This window comes from Mustela lutreola, chromosome 11 (assembly GCF_030435805.1).
Source record: "Mustela lutreola isolate mMusLut2 chromosome 11, mMusLut2.pri, whole genome shotgun sequence".
Taxonomy (NCBI): domain Eukaryota; kingdom Metazoa; phylum Chordata; class Mammalia; order Carnivora; family Mustelidae; genus Mustela; species Mustela lutreola.
This window is the reverse complement of record NC_081300.1, coordinates 55,113,386-55,130,275: the sequence shown is the minus strand read 5'-3', so window position 1 is coordinate 55,130,275 and position 16,890 is coordinate 55,113,386. Positions and strand designations below refer to the sequence as shown.

At 48.9% G+C, this 16,890-nt stretch overlaps 1 protein-coding gene across 3 annotated transcripts in view; it reads left to right on the top strand.

Annotated features, from left to right (window-relative positions):
* The window catches only part of L3MBTL4 (L3MBTL histone methyl-lysine binding protein 4), a 452,666-nt gene that overhangs the window by 426,750 nt on the left and 9,026 nt on the right, over positions 1 to 16,890 (top strand). For all 3 annotated transcript variants that reach the window (XM_059139212.1, XM_059139210.1, XM_059139213.1), the window contains one exon: positions 12,467 to 12,636. In XM_059139212.1, coding sequence (XP_058995195.1) covers positions 12,467 to 12,636 — 170 coding nt within the window. The remainder of the gene's footprint in view (positions 1 to 12,466; positions 12,637 to 16,890) is intronic.

The window sequence follows — 16,890 nt, the reverse complement described above, 5'->3', positions numbered from 1 at the left end:
AAAGGTTATTACATATTTTTTGCTTCTCCAGAATAAGTTGATTTTCTTAATTGCTGGTATAGTGTTTCTTTTCATACTTCTAATAATTTTGAAGGAAAAGGCTGGTCTATATAATACCAAGCTTATTAATTTCTTCTTATAACTAGGAGAACTAGCCTTAAAATTAGTTTCTGCTCCACCCGTATGTCTTCCAGTGTTCAGGGTCCACTGTGCCGTCTCGGATCGACATGTGAGCCTGGGGCCAAGGAGGGTGAGGACCCAAAGGGGGCGAGGGCGGTTTCTGCCACAGTGCGTGGGAAAATACACATGCTCTGTGAATATAGGAAAAAACAGGAACACGGGCAGGAGGGGCTCACCGGAAAGCCAAGTAGTAGGGAAATATGGTGTGGGCGCGAACACAAGCCATACTTCACGAACAGCTGCTGCCAGGGATTTCTGCCTCTCTGGCCCTCGTCTCAGTATTTACGAGGGAACCGGAACAAGGACCACACAAGCAGCAGCCTCTCCTAGGGGCACCGTTGGGACTTGCCTCCCTGAAAGCAGGGAATACACTGGAAATACATACAACTCCCAAAAAAAGGAAACATCCCCTGAACTGCTTCCTCATTGAATTTGCCCAGAAGGGAAATGTGAAAAGAAGCCCACAAACTAATGTGTTGATGTGTTTTGATGTGTTTTCAACGAAAGAAAGGATCACAGGAACACCTAAGAGGGAGCGCTCAGGGTGGATTCACAATGGGCAAGCTGGCTTCTGCCAAGTGCCTCCCTCTCCCAGAGCAGAAGACAGGCGAGGGAACGTGCCTCAGAATGGAAACTGCTGGGCCTTTGGGGCTGTCCCAGGCTGGAAGAGTTCCCCCAGGACCATTTGCGAAAAAGAACAGCTCCTCCACAGGGTGGATGGAGCACAGAAGCCTGTGAAAACAGGCCGACTTCCAAGACACACAGACCCATCACTTGGACCTCCGAGCACCCCCACGACACAGGCTGATTTCTCTGATTCTGTGAACACGTCAGCACCTCCATGAGGGGAGCCCTTGGCACTGCTTTGGAGGGAGCGTCTGTGTCGAGCTCCTTGCCAAGGAAGGAGGCAGCTTTTCTTGCCAGAGACGGGAAAGGATGAGCAGCAGTGCTGAATTCCCCAGTCAAAGTGGGTGGGCCCCTGGGCTCATGCACTGGGGGCTGCTGTCTTCTCCCTTCTGCCAAGCTGTCCTCTCCAAGGCTCAGAGTGCTTCTTTGATCAGGTCTACACAGTTTCCAGGTAGAGTCTCTGAAAACATGTTTATTTTGAGATAAGTCTGGCAATACTCCCAAAGATCTGTCTGGAGATCTGTTGTCTTAGTGGTGCAGCACTCAGCACTTTATAAGGCTTTCCTTAAAAAGGAGAGGCACCTCTGTCTTCCCCAGAATGATCAGGCCCCACAATCCCTGCCTCCCCAAAATGTCACTTTTCGCCTCTTAACACTTTATACAGAAATCCGGAGGCAGTGACAGAAGGAAACTTCTTTCAAGGGATTGGAGGAAAGGAGTGCCCCTGCTGTGGTGGGCTCTGGGGTTGGCATCCCACCCCTGCCATTGCCTGCTGAATATCTTTTGCCAAGTTCCCCACGGTGTTTGAGACCCTCGAGAGCTAATAGCACTACCCCCACGAGGTCAGGTGGAGAAAATAAAGCCATCAGTAAGAGGCAACCAGCAAACGAGTGTGCTCTTGGTTCCCAGCTCACTCCAAGTCCAGACTGGTGCCAGCAGAGGGCTCTGAAGCCACCCCTCTCCCCCGTGGCACTGGCAGCTCTGGAGCCCATCCCTTCGGGTGCCATTTTGCCATCCCGATGGAGAGCTCCCGGCTGGTGTGCACAGTGCCCTGCCCTGGGCTGGCTGGGCTTCACCGCGAGCCTGGCCACCATGGAGTCCTCAGGAACTGTTTGACCCGAGATTTCCCTGAGGTTGGGCACCCAAGGACTCCTTGCTCCAGCAGTCCAGAGGTTAGGAATGGGGCAGTGCAGAGAAGGAGGCAAAAGCCAATGAGGTGTTCCCTGAGGGCACGAACACAGTGGGGAGCCTCAGGCTTTCCATCAGTCAACACTGATCATCCTCCCTCCTCAGGATTTCTGCCTGTCCTGCTGCCTGTATATCAGCAAACAGCCCTTGAGCACCTGCCCTGTGTCAGGGGCCACGCTAGTACGCTGCGGGTCGGGGGTGGGGGCGGTGGCACAGAGAGAAAGCACAGAGAGAAAGGACAAAGTGGTCTTCCCCCCTGGAGGTGGGTTGTGTAAGATTTTCAGGTTTATGATGTATTAGCTCACTCGTTGCTCCCCACCCCTACATTACCGGAGATGAGAAACAGCCGAGGGAGTTAGGAGCCCGGCACACTCACAGGCCTGGGCTCTGACACTGGCTCCGACACTGGCTCCACATGCTGCCACCCTAGGTGCCCCCCTACCATGCCCTCAACGCAAATCCACCGGCCTCCTTCCAATCCCGAACCACCATCCACAGCTGGGATTAAGAGGGCAATTAAACTGTTCCTCACGCTCCGTTCTGTTTTCTCCTGTGCCACAGTGACACAGGTCTAAGCAGGGCAGGGCATTTCAGACTTGCCAGTGTCCGCTCAAATAGGGTGCGCTCTTGTGACTGCACGCAGTGAGCAGGGATAGGAAGTGGACAGGTGGTAGGGGGGCAATTTGAGAAGAGAGACTCCATTTCTTGGTCAAGTTGGCACCAGTGTTCCTTTAATTATGGTCTCACGTCTGCAAGTGAAAGGAAATGGTCTTGCAGAGAATAAAAAAAAAAAAATACATGCTGAGCGATTGAGTTGTAGTATTCAATCAAAAGGAGTTAATTAATGATGTCTCAAGCTGTGTGAAGCAGATACTAAATGAAAAGGTCACCCTTTCACCATCAAAAAATATGCTGCACTGAAATCTTTTACTGGATGACTAACATACCAAAAGTTAATATGGATTTCTCTGCATTTTCGTTGAAACGAAACCAGGGGGTATCTGCTTCTCAAGTATCAAAATTGAGATGTTAGTTAGTTAGATTCCATATCACAAACAATTCTCAGCCTTTTCAGTAATGAGTCTATTTGGCAAACGAGAGCCCACGGGATGGAAACTCATTGTTTTCCCTGGCACAGAGAGAGTTAGCATTTGCCACCGCGTTATTTGTCTCTGCGGTACAATTCCTCAGACGGCTCAGCGCTCCCATCAGGTAGGAAGCACCTGGACTCCGCTGTACCATGTGTCAGATCGGTGCCACCCGCGGGGATGCAAGGAGGAAGCGGAAAGGACTGCCCTTGAGTTTATACTCCACAAATCAAGACGGCAGAGTCTCTGTATAGGGTAGCAAGTGGTGCGGGCGGTGAGGGAGAGGCCCTGACCAGGCAGGACACCCCTTGTTGAGGGCTGAGGACAGTGAGGAGGCCTGAGGACCTCCGTGCAGGGAATCCTAAGTGTCTGGGAACTGACAGGTAGACTCCTGACATTGGAGACCCCTTACAAGAGAGTTTCCTGCTCTAGGATCAAAAGGAGGAGCGAAAACCCTGCCCTCGGGAATAAAAGCTGGCAGCTGAATCCTGTCATAGGCGGGGGGACTGAGTCTCATTATAGGGAGTTAGTATTGCTCGCCACTTCCCCTGCTTGTGAAATGACTTGTCCCATCGGGATCCAGTTGTGTTTGGCTATAAACTGGTCGAAGGCGCCTTTGTGAAGGCAGCAAGGCCAAGAGAAGCCAGGAGGGCTGTGTCCCACGGGCCAGCCATTGAGGGGCTGGAGGAGCCAGCTGAGGACTGGAGGAGATGTGGAAGCCACTGAAGGAGGCGCAGCCTTGAGTTCCTATGGCAGGGCTGGGGAAGAGAAGCCGTGCGGGGGAGAAATGGAAGACTGCAGTGTCTAGCAGAGGGTGGATACAGTTTGGGTGCTTGCTGAGTAGGAGCTGCGAGGAGACGCTCAGTCAGTAGGGAAGAAGGCCAGCAGTGGGCTGTGGGGCTGGATGGCCGCCCGTGAGGAGCGCTGCTTCTCGGTCTTCAGAGATATTGACAATGAGGACAGGCAGGAGGGGTGTCAAGGGGACAGGCCAGTGTGGTGGCACCTGCTCACAGGGAAGGCAGGCCTGGAGGACCAGGGACCGTGAGCTGGGGCACTGGGTTTTCACTAAGGGAGCAAGGCTGAGGAGCGAAGGCCAGTTGGCTCCGAACGGAGGTGATGAATTATAAAGCCCAAAAATGAGGTCTCAGAGGAGGCTGGGCTTTTCTGTGACAATCGAGGACTCTCAGAATATGGCAATAGGAAATCTAGAAACTTCAAAGCTCTGTGTCCATCCTCCCCCTAGGACCCATTCACCAGGGAGGAAAGAGAGGAGATGAGTTACCACAGGATCCTTAAGAATTTAGTGATCTGGGGGTGTACGGCCAAACTTTTAGAGAAAGTGGCTTGAAATCTGAGTGGTTCCTGATCTGGTTTTGAAAGCCACCATTCTTTGCATTTGTAGTAAATGAAGTTAGTTCCTACTTACCCAATACATGCATTTCTTCCTTCAGTCATTTATTTACCAACTGTGGAGACAATGAGCATCCTCTGTGTGTCAGACCAGTGTACCAGTGCACAACTCCAGCATCCGGCCAGTTGACTGTGGAGCCAGGATGCGAGCTCAGGCCGCCTTTCCAGCAGCACTCCCCCACCCAGGAGGGCAGTCTCTAGTCTCCAGTCTTCTGTCTTCCTCCATCCTCAGGCTTGCAGTGGCTGGGGTCGTGCAGGCCACCCGGAGCGGTACGATTATCACGGTAGCACAAGGAGTCCTGTGGACTCTAGTCAACCCACTGGACTCCCCGCACATGGCCCAGATGCCACAACTCTGCACTCTTCCACACGGCACTGTCCAGTGGAAATACGCTAGCGGCCTGCGAGCTCCAAGTTATCTAGCAGCCACGCTTAAAATAACAAAAGAAACAAGAAGAGTTCATTGATTGGCACTTTATTTAACCCAGTATATACAAAATATCATTTCACATGTAAATCAAGATTTAAAAGTGTAAAGGCATATTTTACATTTTATATATTTATATACATATATAATTTTTTTTTGGTAAAAGTAATCAAAATCCAGGACACGTCATTCACTCACAGCACATCTCAGGTTGTACTATCCACATCGCACGTAGTCCAGGGCCACGTGTGGCCAGTGGCTGCTTTGTGGCTACTACACAGATCTAGAACATGCAGCATTCTTCATTCAGCTTCTGATTCTATTGATTGGCCCCCTGGGAAGTCCCAGACATTTCTATTGCTTCATCTCCCACATTCATATAAAATCAGTGCAGAAAAAACAGGTTTGTGATGAGGAAAGACAAAAGATGAAGAACCACGATCATAAAGCACTCTGCAGATCAAATGTATGGGTTCTAAATAATAACGTTACAAAAAAAAACGGAGCATGGGACAGCAAATCACTCCATTTGCTAAGAGAAGAAGTTAGGGGTGCAAACCGGCAGTGGGCAGAGGGCCTGCTAGAAACTGACCTCCTATTCAGGTATATTCTTGAATGCAGATGTTGTGTGGTTGTCTCATCTCCCGGATGCTGTTTGGGTTCCTCTTGCTCTGGGTTTCTTTTTGTTTTGAGGAGACTGGGGGGTAAAGAATTAGAAATGAGGAGGGACTGAGTGAGTTCAGCCTAGTCAAATCAAGAGAAGATGAGGTAGTATAGAAATGACTGTGCCCCCTGCCCCCGGGCTCCTGTATGGCTCAGTGAATTAAGCCTCTGCCTTGGGCTCGGGTCATGATCCCAGCGTCCTGGGATCAGGCTCTCTGCTCAGCAGGGAGCCTGTTTCCCCCTCTCTCGCTGCCTGCCTCTCTGCCTATACTTGTGATCTCTATCAAATAAATAAATAAAATCTTGAAAAAGAGAAAGAACTGACACCCCAAACCCCTTAAGAACAAAGACCTGAAACCAGGGGATCCTGAGAAGAAACAATGTTGCCAAGTGCAAAGCCCATCCTGAGCCTTTCCACACTTCCCCAGCAGAAGCCACTACTGGGGCACAAGGCTGCAAGCAGAATAACTCCTCGGGAAGTGATGGGTAAATTGAGGAAAGTCTGACAGTGATTGTCACGGTATACAGTAAGCAAGAAAAAACATAACAGCATACTGGGACTCATTGCCATTTTATTTTTTATTTTCTTCTCTTTAGAGCAGAGAACACAGCAGAATTGCTACCCCTTTCATTGAAGAGAGGGTTGCTTGTGAAATGGGTCTCTGTAGTTAGTGGGATTAAAAATAACTCGAGGCCCAGCCGTGCAGCCTCTGGTTACCATTTATGACTCACTTGCTTCAGTTTTGTTGTGCGCGCCTTTGTGAAGAAACAACCATATTTTTAAAGAACATTTCCATAAAGGATTTTTTCCCTTTGTGGGAGAGGAGCCGAAGCTGGGAGAACGAGAGGGGCAGAGAAGAAATCAGGGACCTACTTTCATGTTATTTGCAAATGAATTAAAATCTTTTCCTCTCAAAATCCTTCAGATTTTGTTGAAGTCTGTAGGATGGGGAAGCTGACTGTGCTCATACCATGTCCTGCATCTGTCTGGTCGTGACACCCAAGAGGCAGGCCTGAGTCCCACAGCCTCCACAACTGGGCAGGTCTGGCTATCCCCGTGGACTTGGAGCAGAGGGCCTGTCTGTGCCCAGCTAGGGTTTCCCCTTTCAGAGCAGATGGCACTTGCCGTGGAGACTCCTGTCCCATCAGAGAGTCTACTGGATTCCAGCAACTTGTTGCCTCTGCAAGAAGGGCATTGACTGACTATTTTTGGAGATGGAACTATTTATTTCCTCCTCTCTGAGTGCTGCTGAATGGATATGATCCAAGTACCAGACCAAGTCTCCTGGTATTCTAGTTAGGGCCTCCCCTCCCCTAGAGCTGGACACGCAGCTGAATGTGCTGGCTGCAGAAACTAGTGAGTGCTCCAGATCTCACAGTGCCTGGGCCAAAATCAGTAAACATACCATAATATATTTTTTAAATTCATAAAGCCCGAAAGAAACACCCAGTGAGAGAAAAATAATATCCAAAAACTTGTTACGACCAAACTGTTCTAGAAACAGCAAACCACCTAGGTGACAAGTACTACATGCTCAGTGTTTTCTGGAAGGGGAAAGACATCTTAAGTGTAGGGATAGCTTGCTTTATTGTCATTCACACGTTGATGTTAGAGGCAAAGCCGGGATTACACATGCATTTCACTTTCTGACCCAAAAGGCATTTTGACTAATTAAAATATTAAAACCTCTAGTAGGGGGGCTGCTTTCACAGGCTGAATTTTCTTGGCTGACTTTTAGGGGAGAGGGTAGAAACAACTTGCTGCAGTGTAACTGGGAAGCATCCCATATCCCTCAGCTGTGTTAGGGGGATACTGGGGCTCAATGCTGGGCCTCGTGGATGAAGTACATAAGTCACCCAGTTAGGAAGCCCCCTTCTGTCCTGTGTTCATGGTGGACATCCTTTTGAATCCAGAAGCCTCTGTTTACTCAAAGAGCCCCAAGACAAATGATCTGATTCTTCTCACTTGATAATAGTTTCTGAAGACAGTATATACCTTCATCACAGGCTTCTGCTTTTTAATTTATTAGCAACCATTTAGGGAGTATCTAATATGACGTGAGCTGTGCTGGGCTTGGTAAAAAGTTAAAATCCGTGTGTTCGCATTTCATAAAAATGTATGCAGATTTTTAAGTGGATATTTTCAAAAGCCTATTTTATGCACGGAATTTAAAATGATGCAAATCACCCCACATTTTAAAAGTCTGTCAAGAGCCACATAATTTGAAAGCTGGCAGGCTGAATGTATTTTAGCGGCATGACTCGGTTCCTGCACATTGGCACCGGTGTGCCCGGGCAAGATGCCCTAGCCGGCGTCGGCAGTGGCCGTGGCTCCCACGCTCCTTTCCTCCCACTAAGATTTGGCAGACAACTTTTGTGACCCCGACACTGTCATTCTGGGACCACTTGGGTGTGCAAGCTGAACATGGCCTGAAGCCCTTGAGGTTCAGTCTGTATTTTAGCTTTCACAGGTTTTAGGCATATTCAGCCACACTGGCTTCGGAAATCTTCTATGTCCAAACATTCCATTAGAAGTTAAAATATCTTTGCATCTTATGTTAAAAAACAAAATTCAACTTTAAATTTTAAAGATCTCATTGGCTTTCTTTAATGATTCATGAATTGAACAACATCCTCTCTAGCAGATAGAAAGTGATGTAGGAAAGATGTTAGGGTTTGAAGTCGACGGCCAAGAAAGAATTCTTGAGACATCTTTGTGCAAAGGTGATTTTATTAAAGCACGGGGACAGGACCCGTGGGCAGAAGGAGCTGCAGTGGGGTTGTGAGGAGTGGCCCATTATATACTTTCCAGTTATGAGGGCGTTAGGGATAGTGTAAGCCTCTAAGGAATTGTGGAAGCAAGCTTTCCAGAACTATAAAGGGTCTAGCGATTGTAGGGAAAATGTCATTTGTTATTCTCTAACAAAACCTTAGTCAGGAAACCCTTCAGATGTATATTGGTGGACCATATGCTTGGGGGATGATTGCCAAAACTTATCTTGGGGGGGTTTAGAGATAAAGGAAGTTTCCAAAGAAATTTTTATACATGAATTTTATACATTTTTATACTTATAGGATCCTGGGTGGGGGGGTGGAGGGTGGGGGTCATGGTTTTGGGCTAGGATTGCCCTTTGAACTTAGCAAAGTATTAACTTTGAAGTAGTTGAGTCCCTAGAGGAATGTTACCCTGCCTATTTTAAGAACTTGTCAGGGGGGATCTAGGTAGTAAGGAAATTTAGTAATTTTTTTTCTGCCTTTGTTTCCCATATCAGAGAGGAGTTCCAAGGAACTGTACAAAGTAGATTTTTCAGGCTGAAGGGGACAGGGACAAGCAAAGAATGGGTTGTTTTGGTCACCTTTGTTTGGGGGATGGCAGGGATCCAGCAGTCAGATTACCTCACAATGCTCACCAGGAAATTCCAGACTGACTGGCTGAGATTACATTCCTGGGAGGGGCTGAAACTACAGCTAGGCTAGGTATTAAGTCTGGGTTTGCTGATGTGGGGCTGAGCACATACAACTCTGTTTTGAGCCTGTCTCTTTTATAATATTTGTAACAGTAATGTAATCCCTAACATATATTGAACACTTATCATGTCCCAGGAGCTGTTGTAATGCTGACAATTCAGTGGGATGTATTATGATTACCCTCCTTCAAACACCTTGATATATGGAGGCTAAGTCACTCACCAACTGCGTAGGCACCGGGACTCATGAGTAGGCAAGCTGGTGTAGACCCTACCCTTCCCCCATTGCCACAGTCCTCTGACACAAGACCCATCCTAGCATTCTCTCAGCCAGACATGAGGATCTCACCCCAAAATCATCAGCTTTGGAAGTAGTTGGACCTGGTAAATGATACAAAAAAAGGCAAGACAAACCACCACAAAATGCTCTCCAAAATCCATTCCCTCTTTCCTGTTACTGCTAGAAAATTAGTCTTCCATGGTGTTAACTTTGAAAAATGGATATCCCTCCACAGGGCATCAATCCTGACCTCAAGGAACTTACAGTCAAATTTAGAGTAGCCCTTACCCTTTAATGGATGGTTCGGATATGCTGGGGACCACACTGTGTCCTCATTCGCATTCTCCTTCCCCTCCCGCCAGCTCTAGATGGTACATGTTCTTGACTCCAGTCCCACCTTCGAGTTGGCAGACTGGTTATTCCAAATTCCTGCTCTCAGACTCCCTCCCTAACCTAATTTCATGTCTTTCTGAGCCCAAATACTCACCTTTCAGGCTTCCCATCTCATTTTATAGAGTTAATAATAGTGTAAATACTATTTGTGCTTGGGATGTAACTAGTTCTGGCAGTCATTCCCCAAAACATGAGGTTGTAGGTAAACAGACAAGAGTCTTTATACCCATGAGAACTCAAAGCCAGGCAGGGGACTATTCACCCAGCACACTGGCATCAGACCTTTCCCGCCTGCCATGGGAGGACTCACTTTGTCATATAGAACTTATTCTCCATTAAGTTCTGTCCATCCTTCGAGAAACCTGGCTTTCACCTCCCTTCAAGCAGATAGTTTGATTTAAATAGGAACACAGTTAACTGAATTCAAAAACTAGAGACAGCATAAAGCCTTGTGTGTTTAAGCAGGCAGCACACAGCTCAAGGTCCCCACCTTCCCCACCTGAGCTGAAGGCCACCTTGTTCATTGAATTGACCCACAGGCCCCATATTCGAGGGCCCGGAGTCCTGAGAAGTAGGGTACTGAGGACCCCCAGTGCTGTTCAGTGCTGGTATAAGCACACCTTAGACAGATTTTCAGGTGGACCCCTTGGCATTCAAGGAAGTGTAATTCTGCTTCCAGAATTACAGTGTGGAAAATGTTCTTGCTGGGGAGCACAGTCGTTCTTTGACAATTTTAATGCCTTTGGCCTTTATTTGTACATCACAGAAATCTATTCACCGTCCCTTCACATCTCTGTACTTCCAAAACATAAGACTCGTTAACGGTGTCCTTTTAGAGTCCTATACAATTCGGAAACAGTACGTGATTGGTTTACCCAGGACATGGGTTTGAGATACAGATGTGATTTTTTTTTGTTTTTACGTCCACGTTATTTCAGCAAAAAATAACCAAAAAGCGATTCATTTTCAGAATAAAGACTCAGGTCTGACTCCCTCTGAGCAGATAGGGTTAACTCCTCATTGCCCAGGAGAGCCCTGGGAGGTCTTGACTCTGCGGCCTTGACCTCAGACACTAGGGACACTTCTGCCCCCTGGGTCCTCAGGGCTGGTTTTGTACATGCTCCTTGTCCAACCTGACACCTTCATTAAGGAACAGTCACATCTGTAAACATGCTGGCTTTTCCGAGAAGATGTGAAGTTCTGCTTCCAAACCATCAGCTCTGCATACTGTTGGCTGATCTACACGGAGGGAGATAACCTATTTACATACTAAAAAGGTCAGTGTTGGACAATCAGCATTTAGAGATGAATTTGCTGCTGCTTGCAACTGGAGCATAAGAATTTGGGAGAAGGCCGCAATTTTGCTGTCTCTCTATCTGTGCAGACAGCAAGCATCAGTAAATATGCAGGATGTCTGCACCCAGCACTCAGGGTGGTGATGAATGGGCTTCATCCTGGTTTGGAACCTCTGATTACGAGCGTGCCGGTGACCGTTCGACCATGCCAGGTGCAGGTCAGCCTAACCTACTGAAAACTATACAGAAATATTTGCATAATAGCTTTTCAAGGCTCTGTTAGTAAAACATAAACCATCATAATAGAGTTTAAATTATGTGGCTACTGCTTCCTTGTCATTTGCACTGGGAAAGGTAGACTTCTAGAAGGCTCAAAACAATTTTTTATGGTCTTTTCTTCTCAAAGTATTTTAGAATAGCAATTGCTTTATTTTGTTCATGTGTGTTGAAAGCATCTTAAAAAAATGACAGTACAAAGGCATGAGTTGGGTTTTCTCTGAAATCTTTGTAATGTTTTTGTTCCTTATCCATTTATACATTCAAAGCAAAATAACTAGGGAATTAAATTCAAATCTCTGGCTCCATCTCAATGTTGGGATATAACTTAAGAGTCAAGTCACTCTGGAGGGTGGAAAACCAGTTCCGTATGCCCAGGGACAAGTAAGAGGCGGGAGGGAGGCATTACCCCTTAGTGAGAGCAGCCAATCCTGAGCCAGCAAGTAGCCGCTGCCCTCCAGGTCTTAGAACCAGAGCTCATTCAGAGCTCTTGCTCTGAAAAGAGTATCCATTTAAGAGTTCCAATGTCGGGACAGTCACATCTCAGCTGCAGCTGCTTCCTGCAAGTCCCGGGAGGTCATCATGTCTCGGTGGGAACTAGCTCAGCAGCTGCCACCCACATTCCCAAAGAGACCCTGTGCTGCATTCCACATCAGTGTCCCCCAGGGGACCTGTGAAGCCAGATGTGGACCTGAACTCATTGTGCCTTTGGAGGCATATGAAGCAGCTTCAAGGAAGAAGTTGTCCTTTGTGGCCACTCATGTCCCAGATGGGTCGGTGGGCCAATCTGCTTAACAGCCACGTTCTCAAGGCTCTGTGCTTCCTCTGACCTCTGATCTGGAGGGAGAGAAGCCAGTGGCAGTGACAGGCTAGCTCTTGGTTGGCATCAAACAATGTCTCCCAGAGATTATTTGACCTTGCTTCGCAAATAGCCGGAGTCATCCTGGGCCTTATATAACATCTGTTTCTCCTGACAGTTGCTTTGAAACAGAACAGTGGCATGTCCTGTGCTTGGGGATGCCTCCTGGCAGCGATGCCAAGGGACTGGAACACCAGGGTCCCTGCTGAGTGTGCAGCTGTCCTATCCTGGCCCCTGGGAAGAGGGGCTGACCTAGGTGTTACTCCCTAATTGGCCCCATGCGTGTGTTTGACCCACCCTGTCTCTCTTCCAGAATACTCGGCTGAGCAGACACAGCAGGCGCTGCGCCAGTCCATCTTCATGTCCTCAGTGTCGGCGCACCCCTTCCGGGACCTTCCCCTCGGCAGGGAGCAGCACTGCAAGCTCCTCCCGGGCGTGGCCAACATCCAGGCCAGCGAGGTGGCCCGATGGACAGTGGATGAGGTGAGCGGGGCAGCTCTGGGGCCCTGGAAGGACTGGGCCCAGCTGCGGGGAATTTTTCTTAGGCACAAAATCCATGGCATCAAATTTTAGATCCACACATTAGGGAGAAGGACAGGCTGATTTTGAGGGAAATAGGACAGCCCAGTTGGTTTTGGCCCCCAATGCCCACTGGTACCCCAGAACCACCTCTGCTCTCTGTCACCATCGGCCCAGCACCACTTTCGGTAGAGCAGCCCAAGCCTCTGGTCCCACGTCACAGATTCACTCTGGGGAAGCACACGTGTGTAAGCATCTTAAACTTGCCTCCAGGCAGCCCCTGCCTAAGCAGCATCTTGTCTGAGGAGCACCTCCCCGGGGTGGGGGTGGGGGGTTGTTTCTGCAGGGCTCCAGAGGACAAACTGCTTCTCATTACGACGTGGCTCTGGGCCGGGTTTGTCCACTTGAAGCCACAGATGAACAGTTCACCTTAGGTTTGTCTTTAAAGTGAATCAGAGTGCAACACAGCATAAGATGCTGAACCCATGGGAAAATGGATGGAACTTTAATACCACCATGCCTTACAGTGTTGGTTTTTAATAAGGACCAGGTAAGTCCCATTATTTGCTCTAATGCTATAGAAATGCTGCATATATAAAGCAGTTTTCTTTTAAGGAATACACTCTTGGACATTTCTTTTGATAAAGGTATTATTTCCACTAGTCAGGCCTTAATTAATTTTTTTAAATGAAGGAAAACCCTGGGTCACTGAGAGGACAGGTAACAGCGGAGCTGGAGTTAAATTAGTCACAAAATGTTCTTTGAGCACTTTTCGCAGTCAGCTTGACTTCATGTTGGTTCAGGCCTTCCTTTCCAGCCTGGGACCAGGAGCAGGTGACAAAGGCCATGCTGAGCTGGAGGTTCGGGGCAAGCCTGCTCTGTCCCCCTCTTCGCCGGCCCCTCATAGAATCTGCCTGGTGGATCGCCCTGCCCAGCCCTCCTTGCCCAGAGCAACAAGGGCTGACACCCTTCCGTCAGCACACCCCGCGGCTCCACCTCTCCTTGCACTCTGTCCAAGTGCCCCCGGAGTCCTGGTCACGGAGCCTTGGCTGAATATACCCGTGGTGATGAAATGTGATCCCAGGTCTGTCCCTGCCCTTCGCTGAGGAATTCTGACCAGTCTACAGAGCATGAAGTGGCTTCATGACCAAGCCAACTGAACTAAGTCCTGATGTGTCTGTAGTCCAGTCATGTGCGGCTTTGGCCTTTGAACAGCAGGCACATTATGGGGAGCTCAGGGGCAAGTCATTTGTTCCTGACTTTCAAACCATTCACTCAAGGTTCTGCTAACTTTTAAGTTAGACTGGCAGTGGCTTCTCTTCCCTTGCATCATCACCATCATGCTTAGAAAGATGTCTTGGGGGAGGCAGCCACCTGAATTCAGCCGCAGCCCTCTGTGCACAGAGCAGCTGAGTCCTGAGAGTGGATGGACAAGGTAGAGACACAGACCTCTGGGTGTGTCTCTGCCTACCTGCACAGAATCCCAAGCTCCCCAGACAAAGTCCTTGGCATGCCTTAGGACCTGCACGGGCAGTCCTTTCTGCCTTTCCAGCCCTACCTCCCACCATGCCCCCCATGGGCTTCCCACCCTGGGCTACAGTCCCTGCATGGGGTCCTCACACTGGCACAGTTGCTACCCCGGCCTAAGGTGGCCCTTCCTGCTCTGCCAACGACCAGTTCTGGCCATTAGCACGACACTCCCCTCTGGCAGAAGCCTCTCGGTGCTCCCATCTCCTCAGAGAGTCTTCCGTCACTGACCTACACTCGCTCATCTGCCCCTCACCAGATGAGGAGAGACCTTATTTCACTCACTTGGCATGTATCTGGAGAACTACTCTCTGCACCTGGCACTTAGTAGATAACCCAGGAATGTTTGTTGAATGATGTTGCGTGACAAGGGCATCATGGACACGTCCAAGCAGAGCAAAGAAGGGCGGCCATTCCAGTCAAAGGGAAAAATAGAAGGTCGTCTGGAAGTGGGTATGGTGGATACACGGATGGCAGATGTCTGGCACATCTCTTACTAACGTTGATAATGACAATGAACATTGTTAATATACTGAGAGTAAGGCAAGCACTCTTTTGTTTTGCCCATTTTACAGTTAGGGAAGTCAAGGCACCTAGAGACTAAGCCAGCACCCCACAGGGCCCCACAGGCAGAGCCACGCACCCTGGGGCACAGACAGAAGTGCCCCAGGATGGGAAAGGTGCACCGGGTGTGAGGCTGGACACCGGCGTGCGTGTCCATCAGCCGGCAGCACAAGCCACGTGAGGCGCTCACAGAAAGTCTCCTGTGCAAATGGTGCTTCGAGGGGAGGAGAGTGACACCGTCTGTGGAGGAGTACATGTGAGAGGAGGCAGAGGGCGGGGACCAGCGGGGGAGCACTGCCACATTCCCAGTGTGGAGTCATCCGGGTCTGTGCTGGGCGCTGCCAGAAGAACCCCCCGAAGTCGAGGTCGGCAGCCGTCTTCAAGCTGAAAGAACACAACACAGTGAAACAGCTCAGACACTGAAGATGAAGAGCGGAAATGAGCCAAACGTGACTCCATGCGCAGTCTCAGCACCACGCAGTTTGGGACCCAGGGCGATGCTATACGAGCAAGAGCATGCATCTGGAAGAAAGGGGAACTAGTGGTGCCACCAAACAGAATGAAACTTTGGAGGAAAGAGCCCAGTTTGGGGCCAGGAGGAGAAGATGGTGAATTTCCTGTGGGACATCTTGAGGGAGAGGGCCCTGCAGATGATGTCGCAGCAGTGAATGCACAACACCTGTTCCCAGGGCAGAAATACCGCCTGGGATGTCACTAATGGATGGAGGAGCTGAGTGAGCCTTCACCAAGGACACGGCTGTCCAAGAAGAGCTGCTGAGGACAGAGAGGGGACCACAGTTGGAGAGAGAGTCCACAACAGAGATGTGTCAGCAGGAGGCAGGTGGCAAGTGTCCCATTCAGCAGGGCACAGGCCAGATGTAGCACAGGGCTCCTGGCTGGGGCTGCGGAACTAGATTTCCACGGATTTGGAAAAAATGTGGAAAATGTGTGTATTTCTTGCCTTAAGAGAAGGGCCAGGCCTTTTATTAATGTCTCAAGAGGACCATCATCCAAAAAGAGCAGAACCTCTGTTTTAGGAGCATTAAGCAGTGACAAGGAAGTGTAGGGGGCTTCTGATTTGATGAGTCCCAAGCCTGGCACTGCAGGAAATCGAGGGCTTGGGGGTGATGAAAGATAGTGGTGATCATGCTGCAGATCTCCATGGGTCGAGGAGGTGCTCACTGTGGGGGACACTGAGTGCACCATTAAGGACTATTAGGCAGCAAGGTCACAGTCCCTGAGTTCTCTGTAGTGGATACACATGGAACCTCAGCCCTTTATTGCTGAAAGAGGCCTTAGAATATTCTAGATTATAAATAAGAACATCATCCCTGAGGCTGTCTTCATAAGCAACCCTGTCGTGATGCTTCCATAACCATGACTTCCTTCAAGGATGCATTCCAGAGAAAGTGTGGCTTATTCCCTCAAGTTAATATATCATAGTCTTGAAGTCTCCCTATCTAGATGCTCTTGAGAACAAGGAGCATTTCCTAAATTTCTTTCTGTATTCTCACACTCTTGTGGCACATTTCCTGGAACCAACATAGGCCCCTCAAGAATCTTGGATGGGATGAGACTATGGGCTTTGTGGTGACTCTGTTTGTATCTTTGAAGATAAGGCAGCCCTCAGATGGGGGTTTGCTTAGGGGGCATTCCAGTGAGTACCAACAATAGAGTTTGTGACTATTTTAGATGTCATATTAAAAATGGGACTAGGGCAGCAAGGATTTGAAAAGGCTGTGCAGGACAAGAGGAGACCAAGGTGGTTGCTGTTCTTCTGTGTTTTGTTCTCATTAGGCAAAGTATTGGAGAGGAGCCACAAGAGCCCAAGACAGGATACATTGAAAATGGACTTGTACGTCCTTGCATTAAGTGCCATTCAGGGAGACTCAAGGCAGGAGTCTGTCTGCAGCCAAAGATGAAGAGCAAAAACGTTGCCTTTTGTCTACTCTCCTGGCCTGGGAGGGAGACCTGCTCTCTGCATTCTGTTACTTGGGAAGAAAAGCCTGCTCAGGGCCATCCTAAACTTGCCCAGAGCATGGGAGCTGGCTTCTCACTCTTTTAGGCTAATTCGATTGGAGCAGTGATTTTCAAAGCACAGGTAGGCTGTGAAGTCGATGTCGTGGT